Raw genomic sequence first — 15,940 nt, forward strand, 5'->3', positions numbered from 1 at the left:
CCGATCCCGGTCCGATAGCGTGCGTCAACCTTCAATAATCCGGCATCAATCTTGAGGGTCCCTATTCCGGGCGCCAACTGTGAAAACAAGGAAATAATATGAGGCAGGGTAACCAAAAAGGAAACACACCAAATACAGGTTACAAAGGAACATACAAAGTACTTTATTTTATACTGAATCCAGCTACAAAAGAACAGAACAAAATTCAGATAGCTATCGACCCTCAGTACAACACAGCGAACTCCGGCGTGGTTCGGTGTGCTCAGTGAGTGCAAATATTCATTGAAACAGTCAGGCTTTTATACATTTCAAGCCTGCTGTTCAGCCCTCCTTTGGGTTAACCATTCCATAAATAAGTTACTGCTCTAGGGTCCCTTGCCAGGTCAAATCTAGTTCATCTTAGATTTATACATTAACAAGAAGAAATGGTAATAATGTATGCTCTAGGCCTAACATTACAATGCAGGACTTAATTTATACAATATAGTTAAGCAGGTGTTCTCATTCAATTATAGATCAGTTTCGGTGATACAGGTAATCCATTGCACACAGGTCAGCAGAAGGACAAGGTCTCAGCTCATGACCCTAACAAGTGGCCTGCAGGCAAGTTATACATTAGCTGTACAGAGGTCATGACAATCGAGTTCTGTTCTGAATAACATAGGCTACCATTTTAGCTCACATGGTGACTTTATAGAGCAAGAAAACCTAAAATGGCGACTTGACCCAAAATGACAGTTTACATGGTTTCTAAGGTCAGGACCTTGCAATGCGAGTTTATTCACATGTAGTTTATAAGCAGCTTGTTAGCAGCTTGGCGTAGGCCAATATACATATATTCATAGCAATAGGAGGCACAACATAATTTCTAGTTTGACATTCATACTTCTTACCTTTCCAAGCTGTCGTGGGTTATCTAATGAAGATGGCCAATCTGCTATCACTAAGTGGGGACTCCTGTTGCACCCCGGTTCCTGCCCCCTTGCCTGACATGTGCAAGCTGGGAAAGTGGTGAGGGGGCACCTGTTGGTCTAGTCGTCTTGCATTAGGCAAGGGGAAGGCGTGCAGGTGTGGGCGGGACTGTCAAACAGCACAGGCACTGTATGTAGCTCTGTTAAAGGATTTGAGCGAGTTTGGAGATTGGAGCTGCTCCTTCAGTACTGCATTGCAGTGGTGAGGTGCCAGGATGGTGAACGGGCAAATGAAATAGAATGAGCCAGGTGGCCGGAGAAGGAGTGATTAAGTCGGGGGCTAGAGTGGCTTTTGCATGATGAGTCAAAGGCCCTGGAGACCTTGCACGACAGTGGGAGACCAGCGGGGGGACATTATAGAAGGTCCATGTGGTGAAGTTGAGTTTGGGAGAAAGAATCTTGGGGGGAGTAGAGTAGGAGACTAACACAGTAATCAAGGCGACTGCGTGCTACAGTTAGGATGTTAATTAAAAGAGTGCAAGTGTGGAGAGAGCAGATTTACCTAATGTGTAATAGGTTAATCCTGCCAGCAGTAGAGGGAGCAGTAATAAAGTGATGAAGATTGAGACCACTGTCAGAAAGAATCCCAAGGTTGTGAGCCTTTGTGGAGGGGGAGTGAAGGTCAGAGTGAAATGAGGTAAGCGAGAGAAGGAGAGGTAGATGATTTTCGTCTTCAAGGATTGCTGTGAGGCATTCGGAAAGGCGTGTAGATATAGCAAGAGCAGGGAAAGAGAAGAAGATTTGAGTATCATATGCAAAGAGGTGGTATGAGAATGTGTTTCAAAGTGTCAGTACTAATGTGGTTGGGACATGGTTGCTTTCTGACATGCAGTACCTTTCAGCCATGTGCATCTCCACTTGCATGTTACCTCTAGTTGCATGTAGCAATGAACCCTGAACTCTCCCTGCACTTCCAGGCCTAGTCTCCTCGTTCTCCCTTAACTCACACCCATCCTTCTCAGCTGATGTTGAGATCCTGGAGTATATGGTTTTCATTTCCAGCATTACCATGGAAGGTTAACCAGGGACACCAAGGAGGATCAAAGGAAAATGAGTGTACCCCTACCCACAAGTATTCTCAGATGAAACATTCCATGATTTGCTCTGTTCTTTTACCCATGTGTAAAGTTTCACCTTTGTCCCTCAGGTTTGGAGTTGTTATTGGATGAAGTTTATGACACTGTTGCTGCTGGACTAGATCCACCCCCTTCATTCACTGACACAATCATGTATCGTATCCTGCAGAGGCGGTTCCTGGGCGTGCAACTGATCATCTCTGGAAGATTCAGATGTGAGTAACAAGGATAACACACGACACATGAGGTACTTGTGGGAGTACAATTGATTAAGATGTTGTCCAGAGCTCAAAGATAACTTCTTCTTCTTCTTCTTCTTCTGCTTCATTCTTCTGTTTCTTCTTCTTCTTCTTATTCTTCTTCTTCTTCTCCTTCCTCTTCTCCTTCCTCTTCTCCTTCTTCTTCTCCTTCTCCTTCTTCTTCTTCTTCTTCTTCTTCTTCTTCTTCTTCTTCTTCTTCTTCTTCTTCTTCTTCTTCTTCTTCTTCTTCTTCTCCTTCCTCTTCTCCTTCCTCTTCTCCTTCCTCTTCTCCTTCTTCTTCTTCTTCTTCTTCTTCTTCTTCTTCTTCTTCTTCTTCTTCTTCTTCTTCTTCTTCTTCTTCTTCTTCTTCTTCTTCTTCTTCTTCTTCTTCTTCTTCTTCTTCTTCTTCTTCTTCTTCTTCCCCTTCTCCATCTCCTTCTCCTCCTCCTCCTCCTCCTTCTTCTTTTCCTCAGACTGTACACCTTTTCTTTATTGAATGACAGGCCTTCTGGCAGAAATATAATCAGGCCCCAACCACCAGTACTACTATGCGTCACACAGACACCTGAAGAAAACCGGGATCCTGGTACACCAAGGGTAATGCTGTCCAGGTACTTTATAACACTCCCACTTCTTTAAATGGGCATTGTCCATTTGGGAAATCCTGGCTCTGTGACACATAAGAGTGGAGCAAAGCATCCGTAGAATATGGAGGCACATCCCAGGCTGTTGCATATACACTGATCTTCTGATTGGTCGCCGTCTGGATCCAACACGCCTCTGTTTCCCATTTATGGAATTAGCAAGACTGGTCTAAAAGGGCCAACTTGCTTATTTTGACCTATAGGCACTATGGTAATTTGGACACCCGGGCGGGTGCTTAAAAAAAGTTTGAAGCTGCACTTCTGTAAATCAAAGGGACCCTTTGAGGGAACCAGGTAGAAAGCTCCCCTCCAGTCTCTCTTGCCCCTTTGCTGAAATCCTCCCATGCGGCCTGGCATGAAAGACCTTGGGTTTACACCCAGGAGCAGCAGGAAGAACATGCCCCACCCAGATCCCCAAGCAGCGATGATCGTTTTCCTTGCACACCGACGGCACTTCGTACCGACTGCTGCTCGCTGATGTCCTCCCCTGTAGCGCAGTCCAGTGACTTGAGTGCTTGATTATAAAGATCTGTCTGCAGCCTGCAGCCATCTGTTGGAATCCCTATGTTTGCATTTGATGTTGATAAATTAAGCCCCATTTAGTTGAGTAAGGACACTTATTCTTACAACACTTGGAAGAGTGATATACAATGTGGTATTGTTATCTGTGTCTGCATGACATGGCATGCGCAGCCCCGCACCCTATGTATGCGCAGCCCCAGGGCTCTCTCTTCCCACTCTCTTTTTCGGCCCCCTCATTCTCTGTGTGTGTACACCTCTCTTTCTCCCTCTCCTTCTGTTTTCCCCTGTCTCGCTCCAGGCCTCTGTCTCTCGCTCACTCTCTCTGGGTGAAAGTTTTGTTGTCAGGTGCGTGCTTGCTAAAGCCTTTGCTGTGCTTTTTTGGGGGGTAAAAGTAGAATGAGAGCCGCAGCGACAGAAGCATCCCGTGAGGAGGGGACCAGCCTGGTATTCAGAGACATACTGGTCACCAGGCTTGTCCTGCAGGGATGCCACTATCACACTGAGGGCATATTGTCCATATGAGGGAGGAGAGGGGTGCATGGATGAGCTCTGTGGGGGGTGCTTGGGCATTGGCAGAGCTTTTATGGTATCTACGTTATAATAACGAAAATAACATTTTTCTCTGCACTTTTTTTATATTTAAATGCGGTGGGAGACCCCCCACGACCTTCACATCCCCCACTGTCTCGGGAGAATAGCTCAGGGGCAACGTGCTCGCCTTGGAAGCAAGACGACACAGAGCAATACAGAGCAACACAGGTTCGATCCCCGGGTCTGTGCCTAGAAACCTCTGGGTATTAAGCGCATTATAAATAACCTTTCATCACCATAACGCAACCCCCCCCAACAAATGTGCAAAGCTCCCACAAAAATTTGAATAAACGAATTCATTGTTGTCGACCTCAGTGTTTTGCAAATCATTTTTCTGACTCGATACCGCTTGTGTGGAACCACAGAAGGAAGAGATCATTGTTTTTAATCAGTGTGAACTCTTTCAATAGAAACTATTCAAAAAGAAAATATATTCCATTGCACTAACATAGTAAGCTGTCTCTGATCACAGTTCTTTATACCTCACACCACTTTCTGTGATAAAAGGGTGGTATGACTAAATGAATAAGTTCTTATTGCAAACAGTGCTTGCTGCTCATTTCATATATCCTAACCCTCACCCCAGCATTCACGTATGTGTAACCATGAGCCATATAGTCTCATTCGGACAGCTTCAGTTTGTGGATGTGAGGTTACATGGTTTTGATGTTTGTGACTCCACTGCTGTCTGATTGATGAACATTTGGAAGAGAGGCTGGGAGGGAGCGCCATGTCTAAGGGGTGCACATTCTCAGTGCCGAATGTACACACAACCTTAAAAGACGTGTATAGGCATACTGTACTCACTGAGTAGTCAATCAGCATGCTGTGTGGTCCACCATGGAGGCAGTGAGATGGTTTACCTAAATAAATTAACCTTATAATAGGACGGAAAACCTGCTTTACAGACATTGATAGGCCTCACAGAATCGATGGTGCATAACGCATGCCGGTCTCAGAGGAGCTCAATCCAAGTGAGGGCTCATGGGAAGGCTGGAAGGGGGCGGGCATATTGTATTAGCACATGGACATTGCTATGGACCTTCTCTCAGCCAATCAGAATGTTCAGAGTGCAGACATTACTTATGAAGACAAGCTTATTATTTGAATACTACAAAATCAAAGTAAATTTAATTTCCTAACTCTGTTTGACAATTTACTTTCTCATTATTAACTTCCTTTTTTAAATTCCATTTGAAAGCTCCCAAAAACGTATTTCTACTACCATTATGCGTTTAGGATAGTGACCCTTCCCAAATTATGGCCTTTTGTCCTCTCCTCGGGCCATAAATTGGTGGCGGGCCATTATTCCACAATAATTACCCCACCATCATTCTATAGTGCTATAATATTGAATAGTCTTAAAGTATTCCCGTAGTGTTATTTCAGGACATTGGTCCTCATTACAAGTTTGCCGGTCCAGAATTAACGGTGCAGGTAGAACCGTACCGGCACCGTTTTCGGGACTGCCAAACTACGAGTTCTGCGGGCGAGTGCCCGCCCGCAGAGATGTACGGAAACGCTGGCACCATTACGACTTGGTGCCGGTGTTTCCGCGGTCCCCATTCCTTTGGAGTCCTATTTACAGAATTGCCGGCGTCGGATTTACCGGACCATCGGGCCTGTAATGCCCCGGTAATTCCGGCAAGTCGGGCGCTGGTAATTCACTACGGGTGACTCGTAATGAGCCCCATTGAATTAATATTTTGAGTCCAATTGATCAAAGCTAGTTTCCATCACTTCCAAGTTTTGATTGTGAGCTCCTTAACTAGTCAGTGACACTCCTTTAATTATAGTAATGATGATAAAAACATTTCTATATAGCGCTCCTTGACAGATTCCTCCACTTCTAAGCTATACGATAAGATGTGTTTTTTTAATGACCCATTTTAACTGCACCCAATTTAGCATCTCAGAAGGATGAGGAGCTGAGTCTGCCCTGCATGGTTTGAAATCTGTATCCTGCAGGCACAGCACAGATGTCTGGGGCAAGCACTTAACTTGCTAGATCATCTTGCCGAGTGCCATTGCGTTTCTCCCGAGGCTCTGTGGTTATAACTCTGTCATTGGGTTTGGTATGTCTAAGAGCTAGACATGCCTACTCGAGTCAGCTATTGTATCTTACATTACAATTTCCCTGTAATTCTGAAACACCTGCAAGGAAGTGATGTCATTGACAGAATTAGCATCATCGTTAGACTGCTTACCTTAAGTCTGTCTTTTCCGTTAGGTAGGGTTAGGTCGTTTTAGGTATCCACCTGGAATGGTTTTTAATCTTTGTGATGTTCGATATCCTCTGACTTACCTGACAGTAAAGTAGCAACAAAACCACAGGAGAAGGCAGGGTTAAAGCATGAGAATCCTATGCAATATTTTGAGGACCGCTCCAGACAGCAACCCAACCCTGCATAAATATTTATGACATCACACAATGAACAGAATTGGAATGTTTTATGTCCACTCTGGGTGCTTTCCTTCCCCTAATGAACTGGTCCCAAAGATAACAATCATTCCATTTGTGATTCTCACAGGTCCATCTAAGTGTGAAATCGAGAGGTTCACAGCAGCTCAGTTTAAGGACGTCTTTGTGCCATCGTGCGATGAAGGTGGCGAGTATCTGCAGCGACAGTGCCAGTTGGGAGATCAATGCTGGTGTGTGGATCCCAAAGGACGTGAAATCTTGGGAACAAGGAAAACGGGGGAGCCACCCAGCTGCGGTACGTGCCGCAGAAGCAATGCTTTCCACAGTCCTCCGAGTGCTATTTGTAGCCCTATCTTTAGTTTTTAGGTCCCTTTACACAAACAACCAGGTGGCACTCATATCAAAGTGAGTGAACACTCGCACACATGCATTTATTTGTGATTAGTCATAAAATTTAAACTGACAATGTCCCCACCAGAAACTCTTGAGTTTATACTAGCTTAGGAGGGTGATTTATTGCTTTTTTCGAACAATACACACCCATCTTTCTTTAATTTTATATAACCTCCTCAAACGCTAAATGGCATACTTAAAGGGGCCTTTATAAACTTGCAATCAGAGTTGGGGTGTTTTCAGTATGTATTTTCACCATGATTGGTTTCAAATACAAATCACATTGAATTTCACTGCGAGATATTTAACTACAATATGAAAACTTGAATATTGTAATTTCTTTATTGCAATCATGTTGCATAAGTGGTACCTGGGAAGTTACTTGTTTGCTGAAGAAGGTTAAATAAATATGTGCAATATATGCATTTTAATCCCGGCACCCCTAGAAAAGTCCACCAAAAGCAATGGCAAAAAGAGCACGGCGCGCGGGAGGGTTGAGGCCGAAAAGAAGGCAAGAGAGACTTTTTTCATTTTTTTTATTTGTTTAGCTGTGTTTTACCAGCTTTTACAAAAATAAAGTCTCTCTTTAGTGCCATGAGTTTGCTTTCTTCTTCTTTCTTTCTTTCTTTCTTTCTTTCTTTCTTTCTTTCTTTCTTTCTTTCTTTCTTTCTTTCTTTCTTTCTTTCTTTCTTTCTTGCTTTCTTTGTTTCTTTCTTGCTTTCTTTCTTTCATAGGTTGTCTGTTTCTACTGTTCATTCATTCTTTGTAGTACAAATTTTGTCCAAATAAAGGCTCTCCAGAAAATTCGCAACAGCGACCGTTGGTTTTCTGTTTGCCCCATTCATAAGGTATGACCACCAATAGTCTTCATCCAGATGACAAAAGTTAGTATAAAGGTGGCCTAAATATGTCCTTCTGTTAGTCGATAGGCCCGTACACGTTAAAATGAGGCGTTTTAAGGTTTCAACTGCATTTGGATCAGTGCAAATGCAGCACAAGTTTTCTTTGGTATTATTTCTAATTCGCAATGTCTCGTTGGTTTTCAGGGTATTTAAACTGGCTCTCAGGAAAGTTGATCATGTCCTTTTACTTGGAAATTTTACCAAATAGTTTATGGGTTCGTTCAGTTTTTGGGAATTTACCAGTAGATGTTTTGAGTGCTTGTGGCTCAAGGCCTTCTCTAAGGTGTTGCACCAATTCTTTTCTTTGAGTTTTTTGGCGGTTTTTGTCAGATTTTTCAGAAGTTCTTCCTCCGTGCTTCCAATTTCTTCAAGGAGAGTAGAGTTTTTGTTTGCTCAATTTGCTAACATTTTGTTTGATCTTTTGTTCATCTCTTCCTGAATGAGTAAGTGAAATTTTTGGTCTGATGATCGAGTTTTCCTGTACAACATCAGACCATTAAGGTCCACGGTGCCTTTACGTGATGTCAGATTTAGCTCTCTTCGAATAAGTGCCACCGGTGTGGAGGGGGAAGACGCAACTGTTTCCTCCAAAGTGAGCCTTCTAGTTTATTCCAGATAGTTTGCGGGATCGCTGGCATGGCTTCGGCTCCGTAAACTAATGCTGGGACCACTTTGGATTTATAGAAGGTCAATGCTACCTTTAAGGTAAAAGGACTGCACCTTCTATCCAGCATAATCGTCTGGTTTGTCAGGCTTTTTGTTTTGAGTTTCAAAGTTTTTTGCATTGGTAATTCTTGAGCATTGTTGCTGATGGTAATCCCCAAGTACCTGAAAGTTTTAACTTTTTTTAGACGTTCTTTCACTAGAACCCAACTGTCTTTGTCTTTTCATCTTGTTATTTATTCCAGACTCATCACTTTGTTTTTTTGCTGTTGATCTCTAAGTTGTTGAGTTTCAGATACTCCTGTAAATTGTCTAATTTTCTTTTCAACCCTATGATTGTTTGATCAATTAAAATGATATCGTCTGCATACAACAGCCTGCTGATTTTTTCCGTCCCCAATGTAGGAGGGAAGGCCTTGATGTTTTTTTCCGCGTATTGGTAATCCCCTGTATAGGTGTTGTAACACGCAGGAGCCAGAGAGCAGCCTTGTTTTACACCTCAATAGGTGTAGAGGTTCTTTGAAAGGAGACCAGCAGTGTTGAGACAAACTCTCATGGAAGTATCTGACTAAAGTTCTTTAATCGGGGCCAACAAGGATTCCAGGTAGTTCCAATTGGCAACTTTTCCCCATAGATTGAAACATCGATGAAAGCCAAGAGTAGCCGTGGGAAACCTTCTAGGTCTTTTGCCTTGAGGATGCTAATGATCATTATGTTTGCTGTCGTTGCAAGATCCAATATTTTTAGTGAATCCTGTTTCAAAAGGGTCTAGTCGTTCCGATGATTTCACCCATAGCTTAAATTTGTCCAAGACTAAAGGGCCCAAAGATTTTGCAGATACAGTCTAAAAGCGCTTTCGGGCGATAGTTGTTTGGGTCCCCTTTCTCCCCATTTTTATAAATTGGGACAACGTTTGCTGTTTTCCATGAAGATGGTATCGAGCGTGAATCCGAGCAGGTTCTAAATATTTCTGCAACTAGCAAGGACCATGGGCCGGGGTTTGTTTTTAAATCCAAGTTAGAGAGCCCATCCGGCCCTGGCGCTCGCAATGATTTTAGCTTGTTGTTTTTTTTTTCGATTATTGTTTTATCGAGTTTCATGTTCCACCTCTCACTGTCACTTTTTGAATCCAGCATTGCGAAAGGCAGTGTGCCGAATAGATCAGAGAAGTACGAAATCCAATCTTTTTCGTTCACGCTGCTGGCTAGAGAATCTTGGATTTGTCTTCCTCCTGTTGAAATTAGTGACCAGAATGCTTTTGGTTGCTTACCACTGAGAGAGTGTTCTTAACATACATTCTGCGTCTTCTTGGTACAATGAGATTTGGTAACCCTTCAGCCAATTTTTATAGATCTCGATGGCTGTGACAGCTTCTTTGCTATTAGATGTTGAGGGGAATCGTTTTTATTTCCTTATTGCTCTCCTCATTACCAGTCTTTTTGCTTTCAAGATTGGATTGTCTCGATGATGGAACTTCTTGCTCACTTTATGAGCAGATGATACCACTTGGTACGGAATCAGCAAAGGACAGTAGTCTGTTATTGCCCACGAATTACTTGTCTCGTCCGACTCCTTTGCCTGGCGATATCTGTCGATGATACCCTTGATTGCTGATGGTTTAAGCCACAATCGAGTTCCTCTGTTATTTACCAGGTTAGACAACATTTGTGGGGAGATTTGGGGAAATTCCCGTTTCCCAACTCGTCCTCAAGAGATTATGATCACTGTTCAAAGTACGAGTTACCTCGAAGTTGTGACCTTTGCCAGTAGTTCTCGTGAAACATATACATGATCCATAGTAGCAGGTGTCCTGCTAATTCCCAAGTTGGGATCTCCAGTTCAATAAGTGAAGGTTATGCATATCACAAGATTCCATGGATGCTTCCCACTTCCTGCCTCTAACTGAAACAGTTTTTATCTGAAATAACTTCCCTTCTTTTCCAAACGATTTTGAAGTTCAGGTCGCCGCATATGAGGGTGTGGTCAGTTTTGTGAACTTGTGCGGCACCATCCAGGATTGCTTCTATCTTGGCAATGAAGGTATCGATGGTAGTTCTTTGGGATTCCAATAAGTGTTGATCACCAGGTAGGTGTTTCCTTCAGTCTTGCTCTTAGAGGATTGCATTGGTGGCCAGCTGATTAGCGTTGCTAATATATGAGGGTCGTTCTTTAGGCGTTTTTCCAGATGGGGGTCTGGACCTATCCTGATGGCTGTAATTAGCGCTGCCCGTGGTCTTCCCAGTGGTCCTTGTAGCGCTGGCGAGAAGGCTATATCAAAACCACCGGCCAAAGGTTTTTTCGTTAATCAGGTTTCCCGGAGACAGAGAAGATCAAAAGTCCCTAGGTTTGTGCCTGAGTTGTTCACTAGGTGCGAGAAACCTCTGGTATTCCATGATCCTAGAGTCAGGAGTTTAGCAGTGCTTACATTAGCCAATTTTGTGATGTCATTTTCACGAAGAGGCTGTTCGTTGCTTGGATCTGTTTTTTCCGCTAAGGCTGTGGGGAACCAGGCCCAACGTCTCAGTTCTTTCTCTACCTGCTTTTGTTTGAGAACTTTCGTTGACTCAAGGTATCTGTTCTTCGATTTGTCCTGGTCGATTGTTATGTTCCAGTTTTTCTGTGGGCCTGTCAGCACCCGCTCGTTCTCCAACAAGTTCTCCCCAGATCTTTTTCTTGGCTTTAGAGTAGGAGGATCCGGGGTACCCCTGCATGTCGGTCATGGCGAGTCGTCCTGGTATTTGATTTCTTTTCTGTCAGCCTGTCTATAGACATTCTATGGTCTTTGCCTTTTTTTCCGGACGCCTTGAGGTGTAATTACTCGTGTCCAGTGTCACGTGTCTATAAACTCTGTGTCCATGACTTTGTTGTTTGTAGGTACTGTTACTGTTGTCTCTAGTTCTTTGACGTGATGTCGATCCCTCCTTCTTTTTTTCATGTATCCTGGGTCTCTGATGGGTCGAGTTGTTGGTTAGAATTGAGGTCTGTCTGTTCTTGGATCTTTCCCGTTTGGGACCTTTGCATTCTGCTAGGTCGTAGCCCAATGCTCTTAGTTTGCTTCTGGCCTCGAAGAGCAGTTTCTTTGTTGCTGACAATTCGATATGAAGATAGACGCAGTCCATTGAGTCAGCGTCCGGGAATTCCACAGTAGTTATCTCATCCATAGAGATGGATTTCAGTGAAGGAATATGATGAAGAAGAGCCAAGATGGTCTTCCTATTTAGAATGATGGAATTGTCATCTTTCAATATGCGTTCTAGTAAGAACATGCAAGTTTTCGTAGTTCTGTCTGATCTTGTCATCCTTGTTCTTATTTTTTCTCTGCCTCTTCCGTTGTCTCTAGGACTGTGATGATGAGAACGCTTTCTTCATTTCGGCAGACTTTGTGATCTTTGGGTTCTGTACATTTTGTCTTGTTTGCCTCTGCTGTTTTTTCTAGGACTGTAATGGTGAGAGGACCTTCTCGATGTCTGCGGGCTTGTTGAACTAAAAGTTGCATGAATTTTGGATCTCTATCTTGGGGCAGGTCTCTTTTTATGAATGTTGCCGGTCTTTGTATCCCGTTTATCTGTGATTTGCGTATGGCTTCTAGACACAGAGCTGGGATTCCTTGACTTTGCGTAGGTTCCTTTGTTTGTTACTTGATATGGATGCATGTTTTGTGATCTTACTTCCACGATCTTCACAAGGGATTTTGTGCTTGAGAACACTTCTTTGTGTCAAGAGTCTGGGTCGACTGTTGGGGGGTGATTTGTGAGTTGAAGAGAGGCCTCACAGGTGTTGTTCCAGTAAATAGAAATTATTTGGGGATGTTATGTTCAGTTTGTGTCTGAACTGTAATTAGTACTAGGTTTTTTGGATCCTGTGTTTGCGAAGTGGCTTAACTTGTTGATGGTCTCATACTTTCTTTTGCCATTATGTAGCATTGCAGTAAGGTTAGTCTTGTTTGTGTGTAGGCGACTATTGTTGTTAACTGATCTTTTAATTTATCGTTGAGGGCTTCATACAGCTTAGTGAAGGGAGCCAGAGCAATGGTTAAGGTTGACATGATGGAAAATAAATATGTTTTTTTATTAGGATTGTCGATTCCTACTTCTACGACTGTCTCATTATATCTACTGGATTTTCTCTGAGACTTTGTAACCAGTGGGATGGTTTGGGACTCTTGGTTCACTGTGTCTCTTCCTAGTTTTGGGTCAGCTTCCTTGATGATCTCCTTATTCAAACAGTGTTTGGAGACTTTGAATTCCTTCTGTTCCTTACTTACTCTCCTCCCTTACTCTCCTTGATCTGTTCCTGAAGAGTGGCATGTTTAGGACAGCCTGGAGTCACCGTTTCTTCATTACTTTCGTAGGCATTATCTAGTGTTGCTGTTTTGGGAACTGTAGTTGATTCCGTAAAGACACTTGAGTTGTCTGGGGCTATATGACCTTCAAATGTTGATGCAGTTTGTGTTGAGATCTTTGGACCCGGTATTTGTTTCGGAGCGCCGAGAGCCATTGATGAAGGAGTCTTCATGTTCCATTTTTTGAGTAAGGCAATCTTACTCCATGAATCGTTATCATCGTCTGGTTTTGATGTTGGAGTAGAGTGAGACTGGTTTCTAGCCTCATGGTCCATTTCGATATCATGTCTGGTTCATTCTAAGAGATCCGCATCTCATATCTTATCTCTTTATGTTGCCATGATTTTTTAAAATTTTTTTTTAGAAAAGAAGAGTTTTGAAAAAGCATCTGAATTAGGTATCAGGATAGGAGTTGTGTCCAATTTTTTTCCTTTGGACTTTGTGTGTAGATTGTGCCATAGACGCTGAGATGTAGGAGAGAACTGACTGTGCTCATGAACCGCTAGCACTACAGGACTACAGCCTGTGTGATTCCTCTGCTTTCACTTCTATGGGTGAGGTGGGTCTGAAGGCAACAGATATATCTAAAGTAGGACTACATCAATGGCTTGCAAAAATATATGTAAGCATGCATATATGGGATTCATAATATGCAAGCCTCATGTGAAGCAATGGAGCCCTACACAAAGGAGACGCACCCATCCAGGGGCTACAGGTACGGAGCAGGGGTAGCAGAGGATCTGGGATTGGCAGGGAATGCAAACCTACCTGGGAAGCAATGGAGCGCTACACAAAGGAGACCCACCCACCCATGGGCTGCAAGTAGGGAGTAGGGGTGGGCAGGGAATGAAAGCCTACCTGGGAAGTAATGGAGCACTACACAAAGGAGGCACACCCAGGGGCTACAAGTAGGGAGCAGGGGTAGCAGAGGATCTGGGCTGGGCAGGGGGAGTAAGGGAGGATGGAAACTGGGTTTGAGGGCAGCAATCACTTATTGGAGAGATCTTATTTGAAGAATAGGATCTTTAGGTCCCTTCTGAAGTATAGGCCGGAGAGTGAAGAATTATCTGCCTTGGAAACTTGTACCAGAAGGACCTCGGAAAACATTGCTTTTAAAAATATGACTGTGGTAGAGAATATAAAGCACACTCCTTTTATTCCCTCAACCCTTTGCATTGATATATACTTATATTATGTAGACAATTATTTTCAAAACATTAAACCTTTTTCTTTTTAATTCAAACTAAGACTAAAAGGGAGCAGATTAGAGTAATGTGCACATCTATTTGTGGCATTCCAGGTAGCAGTTAAGAGTAGCAGATGTCATTCACGTTATTTGCAGTCCAAAATGCAAGGCTTTTTTGAAGGGCTGTAGATTTTGAAAAACACTGAGAGCTCTGCAGTTTAGCAAGATAGCAAGAAACCAGGAGGGGGAGGGTAGCAATAGATTTTCAGTTCTGTTTTGTTGATTACATTTAAAATTATAATATTTTAGAAATTGCACATGGGACACCCAGTTAACATTAAAACTGCATCCATGGGCTAATTCCTCTCGAGCCCTGGTTCTCTCTAGGCTGGATTATTGTAACACCCTCTTTCTAAATCAACCTGCTTCTACTCTCCGCCCTTTGCAACTTATCCAGAACAGGACTGCAGGACTTGTCTTTGGCCTCAAACCCTCGGATCGTATCTCTCCAGCCCTGAAATCTCTCCATTGGCTTCCAGTGGCTGCAAGGATTAAATTCAAACCCCTCTGCATTGTCTACAAGGCTTTCTGGGGCCTGGGTCCAAAATATCTGTCCCTCTGTAAATACCTCCAGTCTCGAGCTCTTCGCTCCTTTACCTCTAACTCCCTCAGGGTCAGTCGTTTTTCAAAGAAACAAGCTGGGGGTAGATCTCTGTCTTCAGCTGGGGCCTCCCTCTGGAACAGCCTCCCTGCACTCTGAAACTTGAGGAGACCCATCTCTGGTTCCGGAACCATCTCAAGACCTTCCTCTTTGTTTCTGCCTTCGCTCCTCCTCTACCCTGCTGATCTGCTCTCTCTTGGCACTGTGCACCTGACTTACCCTCTGACTTTCAGGCCCAGGTACCTGCTCACCCTGCCACCCACCCGCACTGCCTCCTGGCAATCCCTTGCACTGGGGTCTGAATCTGTAACCATTGGGCCCCCATTTTTTCTGCACTTATCAGACACAACGTGTCTGTTGCCTTATACCTAGCACTTGCCACTTGCTGACTGCAGTATCACTGTTTGTTGCTTTTTATTATTTATTTATTTATTTATTATTTGGCTGTATTTTCCTTTTCTCAGCACATTTCACTTCTCCCCCCTCCCATGCACTTTCCCCTTTCTCTCTCCCATGCACTTGCACATTCTCAATGTCACTGGGCCTAGTAAGATCTTTGTTTTTGTATTCCCGTGTTCCCCGCCCTTGCCTCTTCGCACTCTGAAACACATGTGTACGGACGCGATACAAATAAAATATCAATATCAATTGTAGCCTTTAACTCAAATGATAGTCTTTTAGGGACACGCCTTGCATTCCTGTAATATTCTCCTTGTGTATTTATTGTGTTTTGATTTTTGTCCAGAACTTGCCCTTCCCAGAGGGTCTTGGAGCACCTCCATAATAAGAATGATATTAATAGTGGCAGTTTGATAACTCACAACACACTCTATTGTACGTTTGCACTGAAATAATATGTGTTCCTTTTACCCAACTCCGAGTTACTCGGTTTATCGACTAGGATAAAAGGCTGAGTCTGCTCTGGCGGTATTCAGACTTCAGGACTATTTATTAAATGATTTTTCTGCTGCCGAACTGTGTAGGTACATTCTCACACGTTTGCATCACTTGGGTTCATCCATGTATTTAGTAATACTACCTTTTACCCTCGCCCACGTGGGGAGAGGGGTTTCTTTTGCTCAGTCCAATGGACTAGTCTGTGTGACACTCTTCCCACCTACATAAGATAGCTACCTAGGATGGAGCAAGAGACCTGTCTCTTTTCTACTGAAGTCCGTTCTGGCATGGCCATATTTGTCGACCATACTGTTGTGAGTGACTCTCCATTAAGAGTCAAGAAACAGCGAGGAATGGCCGTTTTTTTAAACTCCTGAAATAGAACATCATTTTCTTTACAGCAGCTGAAAACTGTAGAGATACCCAACCTA

The 15,940-nt window shown here is 43.3% G+C and overlaps 1 protein-coding gene across 1 annotated transcript in view; it reads left to right on the forward strand.

Moving 5' to 3' along the window:
* TG (thyroglobulin) overlaps positions 1–15,940 on the forward strand; it is a 1,030,738-nt gene that overhangs the window by 84,562 nt on the left and 930,236 nt on the right. The window contains exons 7-8 of the mRNA XM_069622147.1: positions 2,119–2,262; positions 6,575–6,760. Of these exons, the coding sequence (XP_069478248.1) occupies positions 2,119–2,262; positions 6,575–6,760 (330 nt within the window). The remainder of the gene's footprint in view (positions 1–2,118; positions 2,263–6,574; positions 6,761–15,940) is intronic.

Source organism: Ambystoma mexicanum, chromosome 5q (genome assembly GCF_040938575.1).
Source record: "Ambystoma mexicanum isolate Mex_15411 chromosome 5q, UKY_AmexF1_1, whole genome shotgun sequence".
NCBI lineage: Eukaryota > Metazoa > Chordata > Amphibia > Caudata > Ambystomatidae > Ambystoma > Ambystoma mexicanum.